We start from the raw sequence: 26,914 nt of genomic DNA, 5'->3' as shown, positions 1-26,914 counted from the left end.
GTGACCAAAGAGGGAATGGGGGGGGTCAAGAGGGGTAGGATTTAAATATGAAAGATACTAGAGCATATTTGAATGCAAATGGGAATCATTCCAACCAATCAGGAGGATAAAGACACAGAGGAGGTACTAGATGGAAACCAGGAAGTAGCTTGAGAGGATGCACTCTCCTCCGGACAGGGTAACACCTGCCTGCAGCTTTGCTCTGCTTTTGTTGATGACCTTCCCTCCTCATCCCGTTCCTTCTGGTTGACCTAAGAATGCTTCATTTTCATGAATATTTTTCACTTTCTTCATTTAACTGTGAGTCAGAGTCTTTAAAGGTGATAGTACATCTTTGTGTTCATTCTGCTGTGTTTTGATTTTATAGTTTAGTTCTTTGGGAAGAATTTTCATCTTTCTTAGATACTATACTGATGAGAAATTTTCTGTCCCAGCGTAGCGTAGGCGGTGTGACTGGAACACCTAGTGAAATTTATCCTTGCCCCAAAGTATCTTTTAGTAAGAACTAATAATAATTAACTTAAGTATAGGAGTTACCTTTAATGAGCATCCTAATTTCACAGATGTTACCTCCTTTCATCTTGGTTTTTTGTTTTGTTTTGTTTTGTTTTCAGGTTTTTTTTGGCTGTGCCACACAGCTTGTGGGATCTTAGTTCCCCACCCAGGGATCTAACTCTGGCCCTCAGCAGTGAGAGTGTGGAGCCCTAACCACTGGACTGCCAGGGAATTCCCTCCTTTCTTCTTTTTTTCTAAATTTTTATTGGAGTATAGTTGATTTACAATGTTGTGTTAGTTTCAGGTGTATAGCAAAGTGAATCACTTATACATATACATATATCCACTCTTTTTTCTTTTTTTTTTTAGATTCTTTTCCCACATAGGGCATTACGGAGTACTGAGTAGAGTTCCCTGTGTTACACAGCAGGTTCTTATTAGTTATCTATTTTATAAGAATTCTGTGAGGTAGTTTTCATTATCTCCATTTGGAAAAGAAGAAACTGAGATCAGGAGAAGTTAAGAGATTTGCAAGGTTACAGAGCTAATAAATGGCAGATCCTGGGTAGTCTAAACCCAAAATTTCAAGAAAAGCTCTCGTTGGATCTTTACACATGTAGTTTCATTGCTCTTGAGGTTGATATAGATGATGAAATAATCACAGATATTCTGACAACACTTCCCAGCTGTCAGCCTCTAAGAACAAGGGGCAGGGAGCCAGAGTAGAAGCAGAAAAGCACAGGTTTGACGTTCAGCTCTGAAAATGCCTCGTGACTGCCCTGAACCCATCATGTGGGTATCTTTCACAGATAACCGTCATTCCACAGAATTCAGCTCATGTCCTCACAAGTTAAAATGAGACTGAGAAGTAATCTGGTTCCTGTGGACAATCAGACTGGAACCATGCATGTATTAACTGCAGTTAACCTGGAGGAGGCTTATATTCTTACTCTTGTTTCAGCACACAAAGTGGAGGGTAGAATAAAGTTTTCCCACAACTTAATTTTCTGAGAATGGTGTTTGAAGTCGGGATGAGATAAGGGATATGAAACCTCTTGAAAACGGTACTGCCACATTGCTGTGTGATGCGTTATTGGTGGTGGTGGAAGGCAATTGGCAGCTCACAGTATTATCCCAGAGCTCAGGGCCTTGTGAGCCAATGACCCTACCTCCTACCAGGAGGCGATGGAGGCTACCATGCCTTCCCCTGCATCCCCCAACTGTAGTGCTCCATTTATTGAATGGCCCATTGCTCTTCCATCACACCAAAGAGATTAAAAATGGAAGATGGACAGTGTCCTTTAGAAGCTGTAAGGACAGTTCAGAAGCCCAGATCGATTCTTTCTTGTTTATGCCAAGTAAGCAAAGGTTTTGGGAAATGTCCACCATGTCTTTAAGCTGTAGGACACCCCACACGCACTTAGTGATAGACGAACTGAGAAAAGCCATCCCTTTTTCAGAAAATCATCCTATATAAACTAAGAAGGTAAAATGATAGGTGCACTATTTGGATTCAGAAGAACCAGGGTACAATCCCATTTCTATCACTTATAAGATGTGAGATCTTCATTTCTCTCAAGCTCATTTTGCTCAGCGATAAAATGGGTCTAATAATAATGCTTAGTTCACAGCGGCAGTGTGAAGTAAAGAGATAAAGTGACAGACCAGATAATGTCGGTAAAGTGCCTGGTGCTTTGTGTTATAGCCATTGGTCTGTAGCTGAAATGTAGGAAGGTGGGCTTGTAGACGCCCTGAGGAAAGTATAAGGAATCAAGTGAGGTTTCGAGAACAGTTGCTCCAGAGTGGAGGAAGCGCTGGTCTGGAGAAGTGGGAGGTGGGTGTGGCAGGAGTTTGGGTGCCCTGGGGGCTGTAGAAAGTGGTCTGCTGGCTTAGTCAGATTTGGACTGGAGGTTATAAAGCTTTGTCATTTCTGACACATTAAATAAAGTCTGTCATACTGGCTTCTAAATTCGAGGTTTTATAATTCACCCTGGAGGGTAAAAAGCATTTTGCTGCTAGATTCACTACTTGGTTGTATTCTCTTTCCCGAACTCATGTGATTTTCATTTCTCAGAACCAGTTTATCAAGACTAAAGACTAATGCCTATGCTGTTGGCTTGTCTGGAGAAAACAAAGCCATTAATGATAGTTAACATATTAATTGCAGAATGTGCTTCTTTAGGTTTCTGTTGGCAACAAGTTACCAGTCTAACAGAGTAAGTGAAGTGCATCCAGACTCAATTTAAAACCTGGCCAGGCAGGGCTTTTAATCTCCACGCTTCAGGTTTTCGTTATTAGAGTTGCCAAAATGCCAAGCTTATAATTCACAAGTAGTACCCGTGTGTCACTTAGAAAGAAACCCAGACCTAAAAATAGAAATGAAACTCAGGAAAACACCAACCCAGATAAATGAATCTTATGTCAAATGCAGAAAGCTTGTAAACCATGCTCAAGGTTACACTAATTTGCTTAAATTTCGATGAAAGCAGGTACATTAACCAGTTAGTATGTCACTGCCCAGAGGAAAGTGGCAATTCGAGAGAATTATTTCAGAAAATTTTCTCACGTCCTTTCTTGCCCTTTTTTTCTTCTGCTATCTGACTGATTATTCAATTCTTAGGCGACAGAATGCTCTTTCTATAACAGCCATGGTAATACTTCCATTGGGATTACTTTTACCTAAAGCATTACCCCTAAAGGGCCAAGGTCATGGATGATCCCTATATAGAACTTTGTTACATGGCCACACACTGTGTCCCTAACCCCAATCAGTTGTTACAAACGTATATGCCATTGTTCAGGGTAGGACAAGAGTGAGATGGAAGTTAAGGGTAGGAACAGATGTGAGAAGGATAGTTGCAAACCATTGTGTCCAGGGCTAAAACCTTGGACCTCCTTTCTCTTTACCCCCACATTCCAGCCAATCACCAAATCCTCCTAGTGTTTTCTCAATTTTTTTTTTGCGGGGCGGGGGGGGGGGGGGGGGGAGGGCGGACATTATCCATCCTTTCTTTCCTTTGTGTGGTGGTTTGTTTTATATGTCAACTTGGCTAGGCTATACTACCCAATTATTTAATCAAACACTAATCTAAGTGTGGGTTACTTTGAAGGTATTTTATAGATGTGGTTAATATCTTCAATCAATTGACTTTAAGTAAAGGAGATTATCTTGTTAATGTGGGTGGGCCTCATACAACCAGTTGAAAGCATAGGGGAGGAAAAGCTTTTTCTCTACTCTCTTAGGTTGAGTGAATGAGAGCTGCAAATTAAACTGACAAAGACCGATTAACAGGAAGAGAAAATGGAGTTTATTTATGCAATGTGCATATAGCAGCAGAACTCTGTGAGAACTCAAAGGAATGGTTAGAATTTGGGGCTTATATACCATCTTAATACTAGGTGAAGGGAAGATGGAGAAAGGCACTCATTGGAAAACATTTATCTTTGTAAAGATAAATGGGTTTTCAGGAGAACAAACAGGAGATAAGAAAGTTGGTGATAATGTTTGTCTATACAGGTATGAGTAGTCTTTCCGGCTCCTTCAGGGCCATAAAAAAAACCTCCTCTGTAGAAGGGGTAGCTCTTTTTCACATTTTCCCTTCTGGGAATAGATCTGCCTTGAAGAGGAATTTATGGCAGCCTAATTTCCCAGAAGTTGCTGCTTTTAGTCAGATAAGGGGAGCTCTGAGAAGGATTTTTTTCTCTATCTGTTGAATTTCAAGTATCTTCACCTTAAAATAATCTTTATACCAATATATGATTCTGAGTGGGTTCCCACAAAAGACTTTAGGAGCAAAAATTGAAGTTTCCCAGAGAGGAAGTAATTTTGCCTCAAGACTGCAGTCTCAACTTCTGCCTGAGTTCTAAGTCTCCAGCCCGCTGTCTCCCCTACACATTTCAGTCTTCTCAGCCCCCACAAATGATTAAGCCAATTCCTTAAAATAAATCTCTTTATATATACATATGTAATATATAGGCTCTGTTTCTCTGGAGAACTCTGAGAGATATACAGTGCCACTATCCCTAATGAAGGACCTTATCTAATATTTGTACTGTTGGAAACTTAACTAGTCTTCCTATTTGAAGTGTTTCTCTGCCCCAAAATCTTATATATCAACTTTTTTTTTTTTTGGCTGCGTTGGGTCTTTGTTGCTGGTCGTGGGCTTTCTCTAGCTGCGGCCAGCGGGGGCTACTCTTCGTTGAGGTGTGCGGGCTTCTCACTGCGGTGGCTTCTCTTGTTGTGGAGCACGGGTTCCAGGCACGCAGGCTTCAGTAGTTGTGGCATGCGGGATCCATAGTTGTGGCTCACAGGCTCTAGAGCGCAGGCTCAGTAGTTGTGGCACACTGGCTTAGTTGCTCTGCGGCATGTGGGATCTTCCTGGACCAGGGATCAAACCCATGTCCCCTGCCTTGGCAGGTGGATTCTTAACCACTGCACCACCAGGGAAGTCCTATACATCAACTTTAAGTTTATCTTTCCTTGGTTGCTCCCCCAAGCCTGCAGGAGCAACTAGCTCAACTAGTTCAACTCATTAAGGAGGCAGTCTAGGCCCTCAGCACTTGGCAGACTCCACTGATTCAGCCTCATTTTCCAGCACTCTTTTTCTTCTAGTCTCCAGCTCCTGAGTATGCTGTGGGCATGGTCAGCTTCTCGCTATCTGCATTTTTTATCACGCATTTCCCCATTCCCTTGTCTTTGTTTATACATGTCCTACCATTCCTCTAAGGCCTAGCTTTTCTGACAAGTCTTTCGCTGCTTGTATTAGTTTCTTATTTCTACTGTAACAAATTATCACAAACTTAGTAGCTGAAAACAACACATATTTATTCTCTTATAGTTCTGGAAGTCAGAAGTCAACAATCAGTTTCATTAGGATAAGGTCAAGATGTCAGCAGAGCTGGTTTCTTCTGGAGGGGGAATCTATTAACTTGCCTTTTTCAGTTTCTAGCAGGCACCTGTATTCCTTGGCTTGTGACCCCTTCATCCATCTTCAAAGTACATCACTTCAATCTCTGCACCTGTCGTTGTCAAATGGCTTTCTCTCTCTCTTATAGTAAAATTTCCTTCTGCCTCCCTCTTATAAGGACACTAGTGATGACATTTAGGCCCCATTCAGATAATCCAGGATAATCTCCCCATCTCAAAATTCTTAATTTAATTTCATCTACAACCCCCCTTTTGCCATACAAGGTAACATTCATAGGTTCTGTGGATTAGAATATCCATGGGGTCCGTTATTCAGCCTACCACACTGCCCCAACTTTCTTACTTCCTTAACTCCAACCAGCATGGTTAATTGCTTAAAGCACTCTCTCCAACACCCTCTACTTCTTTGTATTCATGTCTTCTCTCCCACCTATCCAGAAAGCCATTGTCTCTAAAACTCCTGAGTCCTTCTAGGACTTAGGCAAGTACAGATCAGCACCACTGCAAATTCATGATGTCCAATCTCAGCTAAACCCCCAAACCCCCTTGACAACACTTTCATTTATCCTTTGAAAGCACTCTCTCCCATTGCACTCAGCAACGGTTCCCTCACGATTCTTCTCAATCCACTCAAGCACGGGACTTTCCGTCTTAAACTGACTAAAGTTACTTCCATTTCACTGACAAAATCAAGGTCATCAAGCAACAGATATCTGAGCTTCTCCCACTCCTACAAATGTGGCTTCATTTTCCACCATGGCTACATCCTTCCCATGGGTCTCAGAGGATGAGATAGCCTTCTATTGCTCCAGACCAACCCATCCACTTCTGTCCTTGAGTCTTCTCTGTATTCTTTTCCCAGAACCTTGCTTTATCAGACATATACTCTCTCTTTATCTCCAATGTCTTCCTCTCAACTCATTCTTTTCATTTCTTTCAACAAATATTTATTGAGTACCTACTATGCAGCATAAAATGCAATGCTGGGTCTCAGCCTACAAGCATGATCAAGTTATTCACACACTAAAACATAACAAAACATATAAACAAAAAACTTCCCTTGAACTTTCATTCCTCTCTAGCTTCTGCTCTCTCCTTCCCTTCCTCAAATCAGATCTGTTCATCTATTCCTCTAAACATGTTGATTTCCCAGTTTTCTCAATCTCACTTCATGTGACCATTATCCAAATTAGAAAAAAACACTTATTCTAGACTCCATCCTCTCCTTCATATACATTTAGTAAAAACCAAGTCCATCTTATTTCCCTCCTTGAAATCTCCCAATCTGTCCTCTTCAGTTAGTTCATTTATATCCAATTATGGCCCTTAATGATATATATTTTTTTAAGTTAAAAAAAATGTTTTTTGGCTGCGTTGGGTCTTCATTGCTGTGCGCAGGCTTTCTCTAGTTGTGGCGAGCGGGGGCTACTCTTTGTTACGGTGTGCGGGCTTCTCATTGTGGTGGTTTCTCTTTGTTGCAGAGCACAGGCTCTAGGCACATGAGCTGCAGTAGTGGTGGCACACAGGCTCAGTAGTTGTGGATCATGGGCTTAGTTGCTCCGCGGCATGTGGGATCTTCCCCGACCAGGGCTAGGGCCCGTGTTCCCTGCACTGGCAGGCGGATTCTCAACCACTGCGCCACCAGGGAAGCCTCACCCTTAATGATATATTGCCTAAACTATAGCACTATAATCTTAAGTGATCAGCCTGCCTCCAGTCTGATTCCCTTTTAATCCGTCCACACTGCACCTAGAATTAGATATTTAAAAACATGAATCTGGGGCTTCCCTCGTGGCGCAGTGTTTAAGAATCCGCCTGCTAATGCAGGAGACACGGGTTCGAGCCCTGGTCCAGGAAGATCCCACATGCCAAGGAGCAACTAAGCCCGTGCACCACAACTACTGAAGCCCGCGAGCCTAGAGCCCGTGCTCCGCAACAAGAGAAGCCACCGCAGTGAGAAGCCAGTGCACTGCAATGAAGAGTAGCCCCCGCTCGCCGCAACTAGGGAAAGCCTGCGTGCAGCAACTGAAGACCCAACGCAACCAAAAATAAATTAAATTAATTTTAAAAATAATAAAATAAAATAAATAAAAAATTAAAACATGAATCTAATTATGTCATTCCCCTGCTTAAATGCTTTTAATGGCTCCCATTTCTTACAGCTTAAGTCCAAGCTCTTTATTAACATGGCTCACGGGCCCTTCATGACCTGACCAAACTTATCCCCCATTAATCCCAATCATGCACTTGACACTGTAATAATTCTGCATGTTCCTTCAATATGGCATGCATTTTCCCACTTAAGAGCTTTTGTTTATGCTGTTACTGCAACTTGGGAAGCCCTGCCCATGTTTGTTCACCTGTCAACCTCAGATTCATCCTTCCAGATCCACTCAAGCAGCATTTTCTCCAAGCCTTCTCTGAACACCAGGCTGTGCTAAATATTCCAACTTTGTTTTTCCTTAGTACCTTGTGCATACTTTATCATGTTATGCTGAAATTATCTATTTACCTATCTGGGATCCTTACAAGCTCCGTAAGGGCACAGACCATGTGAACTCATACAGTAGTAATGGGGAGTATGCTTTATTTAATACAGAGCTTGTATTATTTTGAGTATTTGGGTAATTACTTTTTATGTAACTGTTATGTCTCCCTTGTGAGGCTGGAAGCCCATTAAGGATAGGAAGTATATTTTATAACATTGTGCATCCTTACCAAATAGCAAATGTTCATAAAGATATTAATTAACGATTATTATTGTGAATATTATGAAAAACAACTCAAGTTTATACTCTACTACTTGTGGGTTAGCTCTATCATTCCTACATAATAAGAGAAGTCCATTTCAGGTAAAATCTAATTACAACAAATTCCAACAAGATTTCTAAATTCTTATACTGAGAGTTAATATAAAACATTGAGAGGAGTGAAGTGTCAGTTAATATTACACATACACACAATTTTTTTTTTGTTATTGTAAAAGTATCCAGCTAACAGGCAGAGATATCAACAAAATTTGGCTGCCTTAATAGATGATTCCTTAGGTAAGGAACACCATATTTTGCACGGCATATGTAGGCAGTCCTGTTCAACCACATTCTTGCTGTGGTAACTTTAAGTCCCCTTCCCCGTCCCAGATAAATTCATCTTTTTTCAAAGCACTACCAGAATGATCTAGTCCTCTTTTGCTTTCTTACAATTTCAAGGGAATTTGGGAGAGTCAAGGAAAACGTTTTTTTCTGTAAGAATATTTATTATTTCCACTTGGCCCACTGCTTGGGAGAGGGCTCCAGGGTGGTTAAAAAGCTGCCTAGTGCACATGAAAAGACGCTCAACATCGCTAATTATTAGAGAAATGCAAATCAAGACTACAGTGAGGTACCACCTCACACAGGTCAGAATGGCCATCATTTAAAAATCTACAAATAACAAATGCTGAGAGGGTGTGGAGAAAAGGGAACCCTCCCACACTGTTGCTAGGAATGTAAATTGGTGCAGCCACTATGGAAAACAGTATGAAGGTTCCTCAAAAAATTAAAAATAGAGTTGCCATGTGATCCAGCAATCCCACTCCTGGGCATATATCCAGACAAAACTATAACTCGAAAAGATACATGCACCCAAATATTCACAACAGCACTATTTATAATAGCCAAGACATGGAGAGAACCTAAATGTCCATCAACAGATGAATGGCTAAAGAAGATGTGGTACATATATACAATGGAATACTACTCAGCCATTAAAAAGAATGAAATAATGCCATTTGCAGCAACATGGATGGACCTAGAGATTATCATACTAAGTGAAGTAAGTCAGAAAGAAAAAGACAAATACCATATGATATCACATACGTAAAATCTAAAATATGACACAAATGAACTTATCTATGAAAAAGAAACAGACTTACAGACATGGAGAACAGACTTGTGGTTGCCAAGGGGGAGGGGAGGTGGGGGAGGGATGGATTAGAAGTTTGGGATTAGCAGATGCAAACTATTATATGTAGAATGGGTAAAAAACAAGGTCCTACTGTATAGCATAGGGAACTATATTCAGTATCCTGTGATAAATCATAATGGAAAAGAATATGAAAAAGAATGTATGTATATGTATAACTGAATCACTTTGCTGTACATCAGAAATTAACACAACATTGTAAATCAACTGTACTTCGATAAAATAAAAATTTTTTTAAAAAGTTGCCTAAAAAAAAAAAAAAAAAAAAAAAAAAAAAAAGTTGCCTAGTGGTTGCAGAAAGAGTCTTCAGGCCAAAGGCCCGACACAAGGGGGATGCCAGAGGGGCTCCTCAAAGGCCACCAGGCTCTGTTCTGGAGGCTCCTAGACGTGCTTGAGGGTAAGCCCTTTCGAAGAGACCCTCGCCCAGCCCAGTGTGGGGCCTCCAGCCTGTGGAGCGTAGTTAGGTCTTGGCCGTTTCTTGATGAGTTTCACGTTTTCATCTAGGAAGGGGCTCTCCAGGAAGTCACAGAGATGGGGGTCTGCATGGGCAGAACCCAGGGCATGCAGATCCCAAAAGGCTGGTTCATGAGATGGTGGCTTTCCTAGCGTCCTGGGTTTCCCCACTCATCTTGGGAGTGCTTCTGCTTGTCTTGGAAGAGGGCTCAGCCGCCGTGTAAGTTTTGCTTTCTCAAGAGATACTCACACTTCTGATGAATCTGGGAGTTCATGGTTGATCAGCAGTAAGGAGCTAAGCTCCATACTGTTGGCTGGTCCCAGAGGTTGAGGATGGCTGAGTGGTTGATTCTGAAGCTTGTGACTGGAAAAGAGGTTGGAGGGTGATAGGAAGCTAGAAGAAAGGGCATCCCTGGGCCTTTTCTGTCCAAATACTGTTGAAGCAAGAGACAGATCCATGGGACCAGGAGAGCAATGAAGGCAAACTCTTTATTCTTCCAATATAGCATAAACATTTTTTTGCAAGTGTGATCTGGATAAAAGAAGGATACCTTTCAAAGGAAAACAAAGAACATAGCCATCATAAAAGGGCAGCATGTAGCCTGAGGGAAAGACCTAAGAAGCCTGTTTTCCTTACTCCTTATGGCTATTTCCTTGTTAATACTTAAGGTGTGTTTGAGCACACCTTCGTGCACCAGTTGTTTTACCTCTTAACCTCATTGTTCACTACCTCCCTAGAGCTTATGCCACTTGATCCTCAGTGTTTGTATCACCCAATCACTTGGACTTTTCTTCCTATAGAGGTATCTCTGATTCTACATTTGAATTTACAAAAATCATTAATGATTATGAGTAGCTTAACAAATATTCTTAGGCAACGGCTTTTCACAAGGCACTATGGAAATTCACAGACAAATCAGGTGTGGACGATCCTAGCAGTCCTTGACCCTTGGTATGCATCAGAATGACCTATGCAGGTTTTTTTTTTTTTTTTTTTTTTTTTTTTAATATGCAGGCATCAACTGCAGAAATTCTGATTCCACTGGTTTGTGGCCTAATACATTTTAAAAGTTAACACTTCCGTTGATACCAAAATCAGACAAAGACACTGAAAGAAAAGAAAACTGCAGACCAACATTCCTTATGAATGTTGATGCAAAAATTCTCAACAAAATTCTAGCAAAACAAATTCAGTAGCATATTAAAAGTACATACCATGACCAAGTGGGATTTATTCCTGGAATGCAAGAATGGTTCAACATACCAAAAAAAAAACCCCCCCAAAAAACAAAAAAAATCCCCACTTATATGATTATCTCAATTGATGCAGAAAAAGCATTTGGTAAAATTCAACACTCTTGTATGATTAAAAACACTCAACAAACTAGGAGTAGGAGGAAACTGCCTCAACATAATAAAATCCATGTGTGAAAAAACCCACAGTGAACATCATACTCAATGATGAAAGACTGAAAGCTTTCTCTCTAAGATTAGGAACAACACAAAAATGCCCACTTTTGCCACTTCCATTCAACATAGCACTGGAGGTTCTATCCAGATCAAATAGGCAAGAAAACTAAATAAAAGACATCCAAATTGGAAAAGAAGAAGTAAAATTATCTGTTTGCAGATGTAAGGAAGGAAAGGATTTTCCTGAACACTCTTATCCCTGGCTGCGTCTGAAAAGTAAATGGACAAAGACAGATTAACAGGAGAAAAGCATACAGATTTATTTGTTTTACATGACATGAGAGCTTTCATAAGGAAATAAAGACCTGAAGAAACAGTTAAAACCTAAATATTTTTATGCCAGATTTGAAAAAGTGTAGACAGTTGTTAAAAAAAATGATAGGTCAGAATATGAGGGAAGGGTAGTAAACTGAGGGAAACTTATCAAGGCCTGTTTGATTGGACTTTCTTTGGTGACCCTTTATTTTTGGAGATAAGGATGCTCCTTTTCTCTGGGTAAAGGCAGGGCATCTCTCACGTGAGATGAAACTTGATGAAACAACATGACTTGCTTCAGGGGAGAAGGGTTGGGGGGAAGGTCAAAATGATTTTCCTGTTTCTGCCAATTTCTCAAACTTCTTTAGCTTAAAATATCCAACATATCAAGGTGCCATAATATGGGGTAGCATGTCTCGAATATCATCACAGATGATATGATCTTATATGAAGAAAACCCTAAAGATTTCACAAAAAGAACTGTTAGTACTAATAAATGAATTCAGCAAAGTAGCAGGATACAAAATTAACCCACAAAAATCAGCTGAATTTCTATACACTAACAATAAACAATCTGAAAAGGAAATTATGAAAATAATTCCATTTACAATAGCATCAAAAAGAATAAAATACTTAGGAATTAACCAGTGAAGGAAAACTTGTACAATGAAAACTGCAAAACGTTGTTGAAAGAAATTAAAGAAGATATAAATAAATTGAAATGTATCCCATGTTTATGGATTGGAAGACTTAATATTGTTAAGATGTCAGTTCTACCCAAAGTGATCTACAAATTCAATGCAATCCCTATAAAAATCCCAATGATGTTTTTCTCTGAAGTAGAAAAACCCATCCCCAAATTTATGTGAAATCATAAAGGATCCTGAATAGCCAAATAATCTTGAAAAAGAACAAAGCTGGAGGACTCATATTTCCTGATTTCAGAACTTACTACAAAACTACAGTAGTCAGGGCTTCCCTGGTGATGCAGTGGTTGAGAATCTGCCTGCCAGTGCAGGGGACACGGGTTTGAGCCCTGGCCTGGGAAGATCCCACATGCTGCGGAGTGACTAGGCCCGTGAGCCACAACTACTGAGCCTGCGCGTCTGGAGCCTGTGCTCCGCAACAAGAGAGGCCGCGATAGTGAGAGGCCCGCGCACCACGATGAAGAGTGGCCCCCACTTGCCGCAACTAGAGAAAGCCCTCGCACAGAAACGAAGACCCAACACAGCCATAAATAAATAAATAAATAAATAAAATTAAAAAAAAAAAAAAACTACAGTAGTCAAAACAGTGTGGTACTGGCATAAAGAGAGACATATAGACCAATGAAATAGAACTGAGAGCCCAGAAATAAACCCATGCATATATGGTTAAATGACTTTTGGCAAGAGTGCCAAGACGATTCAACAGGGAAAGGACAGTCTTTGCAACAAATGGTGCTGGGAAAACTGCACCCACAGTTTTCCACAAGCAAAAGAATGAAGTTGGAACTTACTTAACACCATATACAAAAATTAACTCAAAAGGGATCAAAGACTGTAATATCTAAAACGTAATACCTAAAACTATAAAACTCTTAGATGAGAGAATTCCCTGGTGGTCCAGTGGTTAGGACTCGGCACTTTCACTGCCGTGGCCTGGGTTCAATACCTGGCTGGGGAACTAAGATCCTGCAAGCTGCATGCAGCCCCCTAAACAAAAATGGCCACCAAAAAAACCTCTTAGACGAAACACAGGGCAAAAGCTTCATGACACTGGATTTAGCAGTGACTTCTTAGATAGGACATCAAAAGCACAGGCAACAAAAGAAAAAATAGCTAAATTGCACTTCATAAAAATTAAAACATTTTCTGCATCAAAAGACAATATCAACAAAGTAAAAAGGCAACCCAAAGAATGGGAGAAAATGTTTGCATACCATATATAAAGGATTAATATTCAGTATATAAGGAGAAGTACTAAAACTCAACAACAACAAAACAACCTGATTCAAAAATGGGCAAAGAACTTAAATAGACATTTTTCCAAAGAAGATATACAAATGGGGCTTCCCTGGTGGCACAGTGGTTAAGAATCCGCCTGCCAATGCAGGGGACACGGGCTCGAGCCCTGGTCCAGGAAGATCCCACATGCTGCGGAGCAAGTAAGCCCGTGCGCCACAACTACTGAGCCTGCGCTCTGGAGCCCACGTGCCACAACTACTGAAGCCTGCACGCCTAGAGCCCGTGCTCTGCAACAAGAGAAGACCCCGCTCGCCACAACTAGAGAAAGCCCGCGTACAGCAATGAAGACCCAACGCAGCCAAAAATAAATAAATAAAATAAATAAATTTATTTTTTTAAAAAAGATATACAAATGGCCAATAAGCATATGAAAAGATGCTCAGCATCACCAATCTTCAGGGAAATGCAAATCAAAACTACAATGAGATCCCACCTCATACATGTTAGGATAGCTACTATCAAAAAGGCAGAAAATAACAATTGTTGGTGAGGATGTGGAGAACCCTTGTGCACTGTTGGTGGGGATGCAAAATGGTGTAACTCCTGTGGAAAACAGTGTGGTGTTTTCTAAAAGAAATTAAAAATAGAATTACCATATCATTCAACAATTCTACTTCTGGATATATACCCAAAAGAATTGAAAAGAGGGTCTTGAAGAGATATTTGTATGTACATGTTCATGGCAGCATGATTCACAATTGCTAAAACATGGAAGCAAAAAAAAAAAAAAAAAAATGGAAGCAACCCAAGTGTCCACTGATGGATGAATGGATAAGCAACATGTGGTATATATGTATAATGGAATATCATTCAGCCTTAAAAAGAAGAATATTCTGACACATGCTACAACGTGAATGAACCTTAAGGACATTATGCTAAGTGAAATAAGCCAGTCACAAAAAGACAAATACTGAATGATTCCACTTATATGAGATACTTACGGTAGTCAAAATCATAGACAGGAAGTATATAGAATGGTGGTTGCCAGGAGCTGTGGGGAAGGAAGAATGGAGCGTTACTGTTTAATGGGTATAGTTTTACTATGCTTTCACTTTTACAAGATGAAAAGAGTCATGGAGATGGATGGTGGTGATGGTTGCACATTATGAATGTATTTAATACCACTGAACTGTATATTTAAAATGGTTAAGATAATAAATTTTGTTATGTGTATTTTAGCACATTAAAAAAAATTGAAAAAAAAAAGTTCATTGGTGATTTTCATGCCCTCCACAGGTTGAAACTATTAGATTTAGCTCTCATTGTCATATAGAGACAGAGTAACTGAAATATAAAGCAGAAATTGATGTGTGCCTTAAGATAGACTGACAAAGTGCTAGAAGAGTTCAGAGGAGGAAAATAGTACTTGCTGTTTGAGGAATCAGGGCCAAGTCCATGGAGGACTAAAGTGGAATGAATCCAGAATTTGGACCTGAGAGACGTGGTTTCCTCTTTCACCTCCACCTCTTACCATGACACATGAGGCACTGAATAAGCCTCATAACTGTGAGAAAGACTCACTCACAGAATTATTGTGAAGACTTTAAACAATGAAGAGAGATAAAAACACGTGGAAGCACAGAGAGTAATGCTAGATCTAGAGCTGACAATCAATAAATGATAATTATGTCTGAACCTGAGCTGGCATTTGAGTCAGGGCTTGAAGGATGGATAAGATTTAAACATTCAGAGATGAGAGGGAAAGTAATTCTAGGTAGAAGAAAGAAAGAATAGCTTTTATGGGCTGCATGGTTTTATGGCTATTTATATACACGTACCATACAAAACATTTTTGGAACCTTTGAAGCCAAACCAGATATGGATCTTTGGTTCAAGAAGCTAACAGTTACCTTAGTAATTAATTCATTAATACAGGACTTCCCTGGTGGTGCAGTGGTTGAGAGTCCGCCTGCCAATGCAGGGGACACGGGTTCGAGCCCTGGTCTGGGAGGATCCCACATGCCACGGAGCGGCTGGGCCCGTGGGCCACAACTACTGAGCCTGTGCGTCTGGAGCCTGTGCTCTGCAACAAGAGAGGCCGCAATAGCGAGAGGCCCGCGCACCGCGATGAGGAGTGGCCCCCGCTCGCCACAACTGGAGAAAGCCCTCGCACAGAAACGAAGACCCAACACAGCCAAAAGTAAATAAATAAATTAAAAACAAACAAACAAAAACTAATACAGATACTTTTTCTTTTGTAATGTTGCTCGTATTCTTAATGGGCTACATGCGTTTTAATAGGTGTCTTTCTACCTTAAAATATTTTAGAAGTAATTGATGTTCATAAAAGCTCGAAGAGGAAAAAATTGTATAAAATAAAAATTACTCCTCCCACTTTCTTTCTCAATTCTATCTTCCTCAGAGATAACTGTGATTAACACTGTGGTATGTCTACTTAAAATCACTTTTTATGCACATACAACCACATTATATATATATTCCTTTTTGCCCCTCAAATGAAATCATAATTTACCTACTGTTCAGGAAACTGCTTTTTATCCACTTTAGAGTGCTAATATCTTCCGATATTAGTATATATAAAGCAGCCCCATTCTTTGAAATAGCAGCATAAGATTCCATTTTATGTTATGTTTCATCTTTTCTTCAATCAGTTACCTATTGATGATCATTTGCATTATTTCCATTATGAATAATGCTGGAATGAGTATCTTTGGACGGACCTGTGTGCTCTGTATAAATATATCTTAGGGGAAATTCTCAGAGTGGAACCAAACAAAATTTTCACATTTCAATAGATAATGTTAAATTGGTATCTTAATGGAATGAATAATTTATACTCCCAATAAAAGAATATGAGAGTTTCTGTTTTCCTACATGTTCATCAACCCTGGATATTATCAAACAAATTTATTTATAATCAAATCTAGATAAAAGTGGTTGATTTTCCTTACATTAAAATTATTAATAAAGTTATAAAATTTATAAATAAAAATCTTATTATAAGTATGACTAAAGTTTGGCATCTTTCCACATGTTTATTTCCATTTATATATTTTTGGGTGAATTAACTTTTTTATATTCTTACTCTATTAAGAAATTATCTTTATTCTGCAAGATTTTTTCAGTTTGACTTTTTTTCATTGATACTATCATATTTTTACCTATGTACAAATTTTTAACTTTTATGTAGTTAAATTTATTAATCTTTCAAGTCTTTTGAGTTCCCTCGCTCCAGGATTAAAAAATTATTTGATATATGTTTTAAATTCCAACATTTAATTGCAACATTTTTTAAAAATAATATTCATGATATGACAAAAATAGGGAAAAGTTTATAAATTTTATCTTTTGATTATATTGCATCAATTATGGTAAAAGTTAACAGGAATATGTTTTGTTTATATTCAGTTTTCCAAATCAAGAATTTGGACAAAAATACCTAATTATTTAAAATATGGAGGCTTCCCTGGTGGCGCAGTGGTTAAGAATTCGCCTGCCAATGCAGGGTACATGGGTTCGAGCCCTGATCCGGGAAGATCCTACATGCCATGGAGCAACTAAGCCTGTGAGCCACAACTACTGAGCCCACGAGCCACAACTACTGAGCCTGCATGCCACAACTACTGAAGCTTGTGCACCTAGAGCCCGTGCTCCACAACAAGAGAAGCCACCGCAATGAGAAGCCCTTGCAATGCAACGAAGAGTAGCCTCTGCTCGCCGGAACTAGAGAAAGCCTGCGCACAGCAACGAAGACCCAACGCAGCCAAAAATAAATAAATAAAAATAAATAAATTTATTTTAAAAATATGAAATTTATTCTAGTGCGACTGGCAACTGTTCTGCTTTGAAGAAGTGTCAGAGGTAAAATTTTAAAGAATGCATTTTTTCAGTAGTAGTTTCAAAGATCTGGGATTCCCTTCCACAAAGTCTTATTTTGTAAATTATTAATCTAAGTATAGATTACATTATTGGCATTACAGTAGTGTTTTAGTTGTCAACAACTGCGTACTAACAGCCTTCCCTATTTTCAACAAGCCTGAGGATATGTTTTAATTCTATTCCTGTAAAGAAATTTAAATTATATTCATATACTAGACCTTGCCTGCTAGCAAAACAGTATGCAATGTTTTACTCTCCTCTGATACCATCTTCTCTAACCATTGCCACAGATGCAATATGGTACATTGATTACTTCTGTTTCAACTGCTCTGCCTTGTATTTCCATTTCTGGAACACTAAAGCACTGCCAAATTAACAATATATCTAGATAAACTATTAATGCTTATATCATCTGAAACCTTGAAACCAATATCTCTTATTTGTTGACCTAAGCTATGAGATTGCATTCTATTTTTTAAAATTCAAGTACAAAAATTCAAATTCTTCAAAATATATATTTAAAAAGTTTAAAAAATTAACTGTGAGCAAAATATTAAATTTTTCTAGATTCCTAGATATTTTATTCCCAAAGTTCTTAGAAATGGCAACCCAGCAGGTTTCTTTTACTTTTCTGTATTGTGTCTGCTTCTTCACTTGTTTATCTGTTGGTGATGTACTATGCTTGCCTTCAGTAATGATTTGAATAATTAGAACAAGGGTTCTTCCAGGAAGTGGGTTGTATGGATGGGGGATCAATTTCTTATTGACATTTAGAAAAATAAATTTTTGCAGAAGAAATATATATTGATTATACCAACTGTAATCTAATCATAGGGGTTTGTCTCTAGAGTCTCTGCACTTTTGTGGTGCAACTACTTCCAACTCAGTGTAGGTACCAAATCCAGAGGGCTTACATTCTGATTTCTCTTAGATTCCAATACCTGACATGATCTTTTCACTTGAACAAGATTCATGTGTGACTTTTATTCAAAGTCATGATACTTCTAGTCATGTCTTTGCCCACCACCCCAAGTACCTGGCTGTCTCTAAGAACTTTGTTCCTGAAGTTGCCATTGGTTCAACATTCTTTTCCCCCTCCAATCCTTCATATAATCCTGCTGATAATTCAACTTCACCTCTTCAAAGATGCTTTCTCTTACCTCCAGATTACATCAGATCCCCTTGCTATACATGGTTAGGCTCACAGTACTTTTTCCCTTTTATTTCTCATAGTTTGTAATTATATTTGTTTGGTTATTTGGAATGCCTGCCTACTGCATTCCATGAGAAATTGTTTCTGCATTGCTCCTCATTTTATTGTTAGAGCCTGGCAATTAGTAGATACTCAATAAGTATTTGTTGAATGAATGAATGAATAAATTCATGTCCAAACTCAAATCTCATACTCTCCAAAACAACATTCCTAACCTCTCCAGCCACAGTGATAGACAAATCCCTTTCCTGAACTTAAGGCTCCTATTGTTTTTTGTTTTTAATATTTATTTATTTATTTTGGCTGTGCCGGGTCTTAGTTGTGGCACGTGGGAACTTCGTTGCAGCATGAAGGATCTTTAGTCGCGGCATGTGGACTCTTAGTTGCGGCATGCATGCGGGATCTAGTTCCCCAACCAGGGATTCAACCTGGGCTCCCTGCATTGGGAGCTCGGAGTCTTATCTACTGGACCACCAGGGAAGTTTACTTAAGGCTCCTACTGTTGATACCACTCATTTATCCCATGGAATCTTACTGATAGATTCACAGAATTCAATAGGAGTTTACAGATAGAAAGGTTTCTATTGTAAATAATGTAACTCATTGAAATAAAAGTCTTAGTTTTATTTTTGTGAATACCATCATTAATGATGGGGAGTTGCCTTCTGAAGTATCCTCACCCATCCTTGGACTATTCATATGTTTAGAAATATTTCTGATATTTAGCAAGACATTCTTGGGATTTTCAAGACTAATTTGGTTTCTAAGTGTAAAAAAATAAGCCCATTGGCTTTTCTTTTCCTTTTTCTTTGGCTGCGCTGGGTCTTCGTTGCTGCTCGTGAGCTTTCTCTAATTTCGGTGAGTGGGGGCTACTCTTCGATACGTCTCATTGCGGTGGCTTGTCTTGTTGTGGAGCACCAGCTCTAGGCGCGCGGGCTTCAGTATGCGCGGGCTTCAGTAGTTGTGGCACACCGACTCAGTAGTTGTGGCTCTCGGGCTCTAGAGCACAGACTCAGTAGTTGTGTGCCGCACAGGCTTACTTGCTCTGCGGCATGTGGGATCTTCCCTGACCAGGGCTCGAACCTGTGTCCCCTGCATTGACAGGCAGATTCTCAACCACTGTGCCACCAGGGAAGTCCCTGGCTTTTCTAATGATGGTCCTTCAGATAGTCAAAGATTGTTCTCTTGCTCAATCAAAACATAGCCCTTCCTTCAATTATTGCATTTATGCTGTGGTTTCCAGACTCTTTCATCATCCTGATTACCTCTCCTGTGAACTCATTCTAGTTTGTCAATGTCCTTCTTAAAATAAAATTACTTTTGTTACCGGTAATTTTATTTTTTAAATTATGCTATTCAAATGTCATAAGACTTAAAATTTCTATAAATTCAGAGGTTGCTCTTTCTAAGAGTAAATTTGTGACAATTCTTTAAGTCTTTAAGTTCAGAAATTTGAAAAGTTAATTTTGATTAAGTAATAGATACCTTTTTCTGGCAGCTGTCAACAGTTGCTGGAGGATTGCTTAGATCACATAACCAATTCTATACTTATAGTTTAAAATTATCTGACTTGCTCTGACCACTTGCTAGTTGAATTTCAAAAGGATTTAAACAAATAAGTAACAAAATATTGTGCTTGTTTAGGCGTGAGGAAAACGTTTAGTCTTATAGCTATTACCTGCTAAGGAACCAAACCCAATGTTTACTAATAATAATCAGCTCTTTCCTGGGCTCAACAAAAATGTTTTGATGTGGTTTGTACCAGTCTCTGATGAGGGTATCAGCCTTCATTTAAAAAACAATCATTAGCTTGAGTTGTCATTACAAACCTTACTAAATTGCTGATAATATCCTTCATTACCAAGCACGAATTGTCCTTTTCAGTCCTTTATATATAATTTTCCCTCCATTCCAAGATTATAATAAATTGTAAAATTGCTGACAATAGTTAATCCTCAAAAGAAGACAACAAAAGCTACAGAAGAAAAAGTAGCAAGTAAAATAGAATTATATAGAAATAAATTAGGTGAGGTAAGAGGGGCTTGAGCCTTCCTACTTCTGAAATGGTTTTACTATCTGGCAGTTATGATCATTAAATGTTTGCTAAATGAACGAAAACATTTGAGCAATAAGCATAATTCTACAGCGGGGACAACAAATTATAAGCGAGGTAGTTGGCTTAACCAGAGTACCTGGTAACTTATTTTCAATTTCAATTTTTACTACATTTTCTATTTCAATATATATATATATATTTTTTTTTTTTTAAATTTATTTATTTTATTTATTTATTTTTGGCTGTGTTGGGTCTTCATTGCTGCGCGGGGGCTTTCTCCAGTTGCAGCGAGCGGGGGGCTACTCTTCGTTGCGGTGCGCAGGCTTCTTATTGCGGTAGCTTCTCTTGTTGCGGAGCACAGGCTCTAGGCCCACGGGCTTCAGTAATCGTGGCACGTGGGCTCTAGAGCGCAGGCTCAGTAGTTGTGGCGCACGGGCTTAGTTGCTCCGTGGCATGTGGGATCTTCCCGGACCAGGGCTCGAACCCGTGTGCCCTGCATTGGCAGGCCGATTCTTAACCACTGCGCCACCAGGGAAGTCCCAATTTCAATATTTTTGATAACTCAGTATGACTTCAAAATAGCACTATAGTCATTAAAAATACTCAAATATTTTCCTAACATGGTGTAATTCAATCTCCTATAATCCAAATTTACATATTATAAATTCCTTCCTCCCTTCCTTCCTCCCTCCCTCCCTTCCTTCCTTCCTCCCTCCCTTCCTTCCTTCCTATTTCCCTCCTTCCTTCCTTATGAAAAAGTCACTTAGGCTATTCAGGAAATAGTATTTTAAAGTAGCTCATAAATGAAGCTATTGGCCCTGGATAGAGCCAGATATAACAACACGCTCAAGCAATGAAATGAACAAAAGAACCTGTGGAATGCACCTGGTTGTTCAAAAATAGCAGGTGCTTTTTTTTTTTTTTAAGACTCTAAAGAACTCAAATTTCTCTTTAAGGATTTTGTTGCTACCTTTCCTACAAAAATTACCCAGATTGCTTCTTGACCCCTACTTTGAGAGTAGAGGAAGTCTTACTGTATGGTATTAGCTCAGTAGCATAGTATATCCAAAATACTGTAATTCCTGCATTCTTTGCACATTTGGACCTATTTCATCCCTGGATTACAATATATATTCTTTTTTTTTGGTATTGAGGTATAGTTGATTTACAATATATTAATGTCAGGTGTATAAGATAGTGATTCAATATTTTTATATTATACTCTGTTTAAAGTTATTATAAAACAATGGCTTACAATATATATTCTTTACATAAACTTTCAAGAGAAAAGGCATTCAAGGTGCATATTTATATTTTATATAAATATATATTTTATATTTATATTAAATATATAGATATATCCTATAAGCAATAATTGAAGTTTGAAAAATATTACTATACTTGCAATTTCCATACTTTCCGAAGCATATACTAATGTGAAGTTATTTTTGGAGTATCTGTCATAAACCATATAAGTACTTGAGACAACCAGGGCCAAACTTAAAAAATCCTCTTCAAAAAGAAGGTAGAAGTTTATGCTGAGTCCATTTTGCCACCAAAGCCCAGAAATGGTTATTAAGCCTATTCTGCTTTACTTATGCTAAGGACAGGCATTATATCAATCAAGGTGATCACTGTAACTTCCAAACTCATTTTAGGTTGAACACAAAAATTCTAAACTAAAACTGTTTTTATGTGAGATAAGTCTATAATAAAGTTGAAAATGTCCACTGATTTATTACTTACAAGCAATTAGTCAGAGTTTATTATGTTCTGTGCACTGTTTTAGGCACTAGAGTACAAAAATGAATACAACATTAAATTCTTGCCCTTAGGGAGCTCACATTTTAGTGAGAGGTGTCAGTTTTTTTCTCCTTTGCAGGTATTTAATATATCATTTTCATATACAGTTACAGAAATAGTATGCTACAGAGCTTAAAGAAAAAAAGAAGCATTAGTTGAATTCAGAAGTGGATTTGTCTTGTATGTACTAGGAATTGGCTGTCCTATTAAATTAGCATTTCAGAAGTATCTATTTAAATCCATATTGTTGACACTACAGTGAAAGCAGTGAAACTTGTCAGAAGATGATTAAGTTTTATGGTTGATGTCCACACTTTTGTATCCTGGGACCAATATCAAGTTTCTGGGAAAAACATCCTTCCTCTCTCCCTATGTCCCTCTATCATTAAGTCAGGGTCTCAGCCTGTTGGTGTTAGATGTGTCTGGGAATAAAGGTGTATCACAGTCATTTTTCACTTACTAATTTGAGAAGATTTATTTCACTTTTTCAGTTTTTTTCCCCTCCTGAGGCAAGAAGCATGGCTACTTTTTCAATTCCCAACACCATCAATTGGTAGTATTATTTCTGGGTGAGTGGAACACACACTTTACCAGAAGCTGGAGATGGTATGCAAGTCCCTAGATCACTGGCTTTCCACTAACTAGTCTTTTAGGAAAGCGACACTGTTCCCACGGAAATCAACAACCGTTCAACTCAGGCTTGAAATCTTAAGGCCGAAGTGGAGAAGAAAATTGGATTGTAAAGGGTTGGGTTACTGTTTGAGGAGGGCAGACAGGAGTTAGTGAATGGATAGAGTGTCAAAATGGGACTTTACTAAAAGACTCATTAAAACTGCAATAAAGACAAACCTCTTCTGGCCCCAGAAAACTAAAAAAGAAAAAAGATTCAAAAACCCATTTTCAAACAAAATTTAGCAAATGTGGGAAACGTATAAACTCAGTGTGGATGCTTGCAAGACCACCTCCCCGTCACTTCAGGCCAGAAACCGGGCACAGGTGTGAGCATTTTGCAAAAACAATTTTCAAAACTATTTTTCAACGCGAAACGGCGCGCCTGAAGAGCTTCAGAGCGGAAAGCACTTCACGCAGTCTAGTGTTCTCCCTGGGTTGCTAACCTTTCCGCCTTTCCCATCCCGCCACTCCCCCTTGGCCGCCGCCTCCAGCCAGGGGGCGTTTGTTTACGTGACGTCAGCTGTAGTAAGCAGTCCCCGCCCCCGTTTCTCTCTGGCCGCCTCGTTTCCCGCGCCGCGGCGCTTCTCCCCTTAAAAGGACAATAGAGGCCTCGGGAGCGCGCGCGCCCGCCGGGCCTTCTCCCCTCCCAGCCATCGACGCGCGCGCGCCCGTATGCAAATAAGTTCGATTCAGGAGAATTTTGTACCAGGAGCCGCGCGTGCGCAGAGGGAAAGCGGAATCTACACCTTCCGCGCCAGCGGTAGCAACTGCAGAACTGCAGGAGACAATCTTTCTAGACAAGGCAGTTGAGAAGGAGGGAGCGTTTGGAGGTGGGCTTGGCTTGGCGTGCACTCCGCACCTCGGGAACGTTATTGCGCGTGGAACGTCTGCTTTTGGCAGGTGAGTGACTCGAAACATTGCTGTGGTGCAAAACTGTCTCACGAGGCATTGATTTAAGAGTGGCTTTTTTTCTCTTTTCACCTCACCTCACCACCTCCCCCTTCCTTCCACAGACACACACGCACACATTTATATACACACAGGAAGTTTTGTCTTGGAGATGGCATTGCTGGGAGCGCTGTTTTCGTGATCTTCAGACCTCAGATTCTTTTGTATCTGCATGTTTAGTGTGTCCTTTTCAATTGGGGAGGGTATCTGAGGCAAACCGAAAGTCTTGAGGTGGGGGAAGTGAGTGAAGCCTGGAAAGGAGTGAGGAATCGCCGGAGGTGAGGGATCCACGTTGAAGGTGACAATGACTTTTCTCAGCCGCAGTGTTCGCTGGCGACAAGGAGTTCGGTGGCTGAAAGGCCCGAGCGAAAAGGAGTTGCTGGCGATTGCGGAGGGACCCCGGGTCGGTGCACCCGCGTGGGCGCGCGCCCGGGAGTGGCCGGCCGCCGTTGTTGGACCTCGTGCTTTAGTTTCTTGCGGCCCCCGCGCGTGTTGTGATGAGGGTGGACAATGAACGCCCCTCGCTCGAAAACTAAGTTGCCGCCTACTTGCGAGCTGGCGTGCGGAGGGCGTTTAAATCGGCCTTTCGGGTCGGTGCCGGCGTGGCCCGAGTGCACGCGGGTGGCGTTGTCCGCCCAACTCCGGAGGGATGCGGATGCGACAATGAGCAACACGCGGCTGCTCGGAAGCGGCCCGGCTAGCAGACGCCTCTCCCCGGGCCGCGCCCAGTCAGCACGGGCGTCCGGGGTGTCTGTGGAGCCTCAACTTTGGTTCGCAATTTATTCACCTGTAGCGTAGATGTGGGCGCCGCGGCGCTCTCTAGGGCGACCGTGCGCGGCTTAAGATGGCCAGTCGGAGCCGAGTTGACTCCGGGATGGAGGCAGCGGCGTTGACTGAGCCGGAGGAGTGCGGGAACTCCGGAGGGCACTGCTTTTTGTGCCGAGCGTGACAGACCACGTGCTGGGGCTGCGACCCGGGTTTGGTCGGGGGTCCGGCTGAGCGTCCGGCTCGCGGTCAGCCGGGAGATGCGGGCGCTGTCGGGGCCGGCCGGCAGGACAATGTGACTTGCTGATGATGGCGTCTTGCCAGTTTAAAAAGCAGAGTGAAAGTCGCCAACTCTCGGCCGGTGCGGGGCGGGGAATCCGGGCGTTTCTTATCAAGGACATTGCAAAACTTCGATTAAATGGGCCTGCTGCTAGGGGAGGACGCCGGGACTAGCCCCGGAGTCCCGGGGCGCGGGGTCCGGACCCTTCCCCTGGGCGGTCGTTAAGTGTCTCCCCCTGAGAAACAATCCCACGTCCCTGAGGCTGCACGTAGGCAGCGCCCGGCTGGACAGAAAACAAAGAGCTGCATGTGCCGGTGCGGGCCCGGCCGGCGCTCGGGGCGGCCGCCGGGCGGGCTGGGCCCCCCCGAAGTTCGGACGAGTTTCGGGAGGGGCTTTTTGTCCCTCGGGCCCTCGCGGGGAAACTTTGGCGGCGCTACTTGTGCGCGGTGCGGTGCCGGTGCGCGGGGAAGGCGGCGTGCTACCGCGCGGCGGGCGGCCGAGGGGCGGCAGTCGGGGCCCGGCGCTGGAGCCCCGGCGCCGGGTGCCGCGACGGCCGAGGGCCCGGGAGAGCGCGGCCGCGAGGGCTCGGCCCGCTCCCCGGGGCCGAAGCCTGCGTCTGGGAGGTCTGTGGATCCGCCTTTGAAGTCGAACTGTTGCCATGTTTGAATTACGTCAGGGCAAAGCCATGAGGAGGAACAAGCCCCGGCAGCGCAGCGTGCGGGAGGCGCGGCCTGCGGGAGGCGCCGGACCGGCCGGGTGGGCGGGCGGGCGCGGGGCCCGTTGTTCCGGCGCAGGTGAGGGAGGCGGCGGCGAGAGACGCGCTTCCCTCCCGCCGCCGCCGCCGCCGCCCCCGCCCCGCCCCGGCAGGCAGCTCTCTGCGGGAACTTTCCTTCCGACCCCAGTTGCTGTGTTTACCCACTGATCCGCCAGGGAGCGGTTCTCTTTGCTGCCTGGTTGCTTCTGTCTCGGCCGTCGCCGCGTGCCCGGGGAGGGTGGGGAAGCGCAGCTTGGGGCGACCGCTGAGAACCGGGGCGGGACGGGGAGGCATTTTGCTGCTTTCGGGGAAACCGGCGAGCGCGGCGAGCACCCCTCCCCCACAGCCGAGCCGCGGCCCGCAAGTGCAGGGGGCCCAGCCCCGACGACACCCGAAAAACCACCGCGGGGAAGTTCGGGGCTCCGGTTGTCCTACAAAGGGAAGTGAGGACTGTGGGTGAATCGTGCGTGCAGCTCTCGTCTTTGTGTGTTTACGTGTGGGAGGGGGGCCGGCTGGGGCGAGGGCTGGTTTGGTTGGGGGGGGTGGCTTCTTGGGGGTGGTAGGGCGGTGCAGAGTTTGTTCTCGTAACTCTGACCCTACTAGGTTTCTTTGTTTTTGTTTTCTCGCTCTAACGTTCGATTACTCCAGGCACCCGGAAGACCAGGAATTACTGTTTAGTCAAACATCAACCTGGGGCGAGACAGTTTCTTCCCAGCCGTCCTTCCCCCCGCACTCCTCTCTCACGTTGTCCTAAGGAAGCTTAAGAAAACTACACCCCCTTTCCTCCTAGTAATTAAAAAGATGAATTTGACCTTGTCATTAAAAGTACTCTGAAAGCACCTGTTTTTGAACTGGAGTTTGCCTGACTTGAAAAGCCCTTTAATAATTTATGTTGCAAAACCGAACACGTATATTAGTTGCTGAATCTAAATTAAATTCTGGGAGTTTATTTCTGGTGGACTTGGAGAAAAGCCCGATGGCATTTAAAGTATTTATATAATGGTTTGGGGAAGG

The 26,914-nt window shown here is 41.7% G+C and overlaps 1 protein-coding gene across 9 annotated transcripts in view; it reads left to right on the top strand.

The window, feature by feature from the left end:
* The first annotated feature begins 9,848 nt into the window (after positions 1–9,848).
* The window catches only part of SINHCAF (SIN3-HDAC complex associated factor), a 42,492-nt gene continuing 25,426 nt past the window's right edge, over positions 9,849–26,914 (top strand). The window contains exon 1 of one of the 9 annotated variants that reach the window (XM_082352272.1): positions 9,849–24,053. Coding sequence is in view for 1 of the 9 variants with exons in the window: in XM_082352262.1 (XP_082208388.1) it covers positions 25,805–25,940 (136 nt within the window). In the remaining 8 variants the exon portion in view is untranslated. The other 8 variants (XM_082352263.1, XM_082352267.1, XM_082352266.1 and 5 more) reach the window with 8 other exon arrangements.

Source organism: Balaenoptera borealis (assembly GCF_965194805.1).
Source record: "Balaenoptera borealis genome assembly, chromosome: 13".
NCBI classification, from domain to species: Eukaryota; Metazoa; Chordata; class Mammalia; order Artiodactyla; family Balaenopteridae; genus Balaenoptera; species Balaenoptera borealis.
The sequence above is the reverse complement of the archived record's forward strand: the minus strand, read 5'-3'. Positions and strand labels throughout refer to the sequence as shown.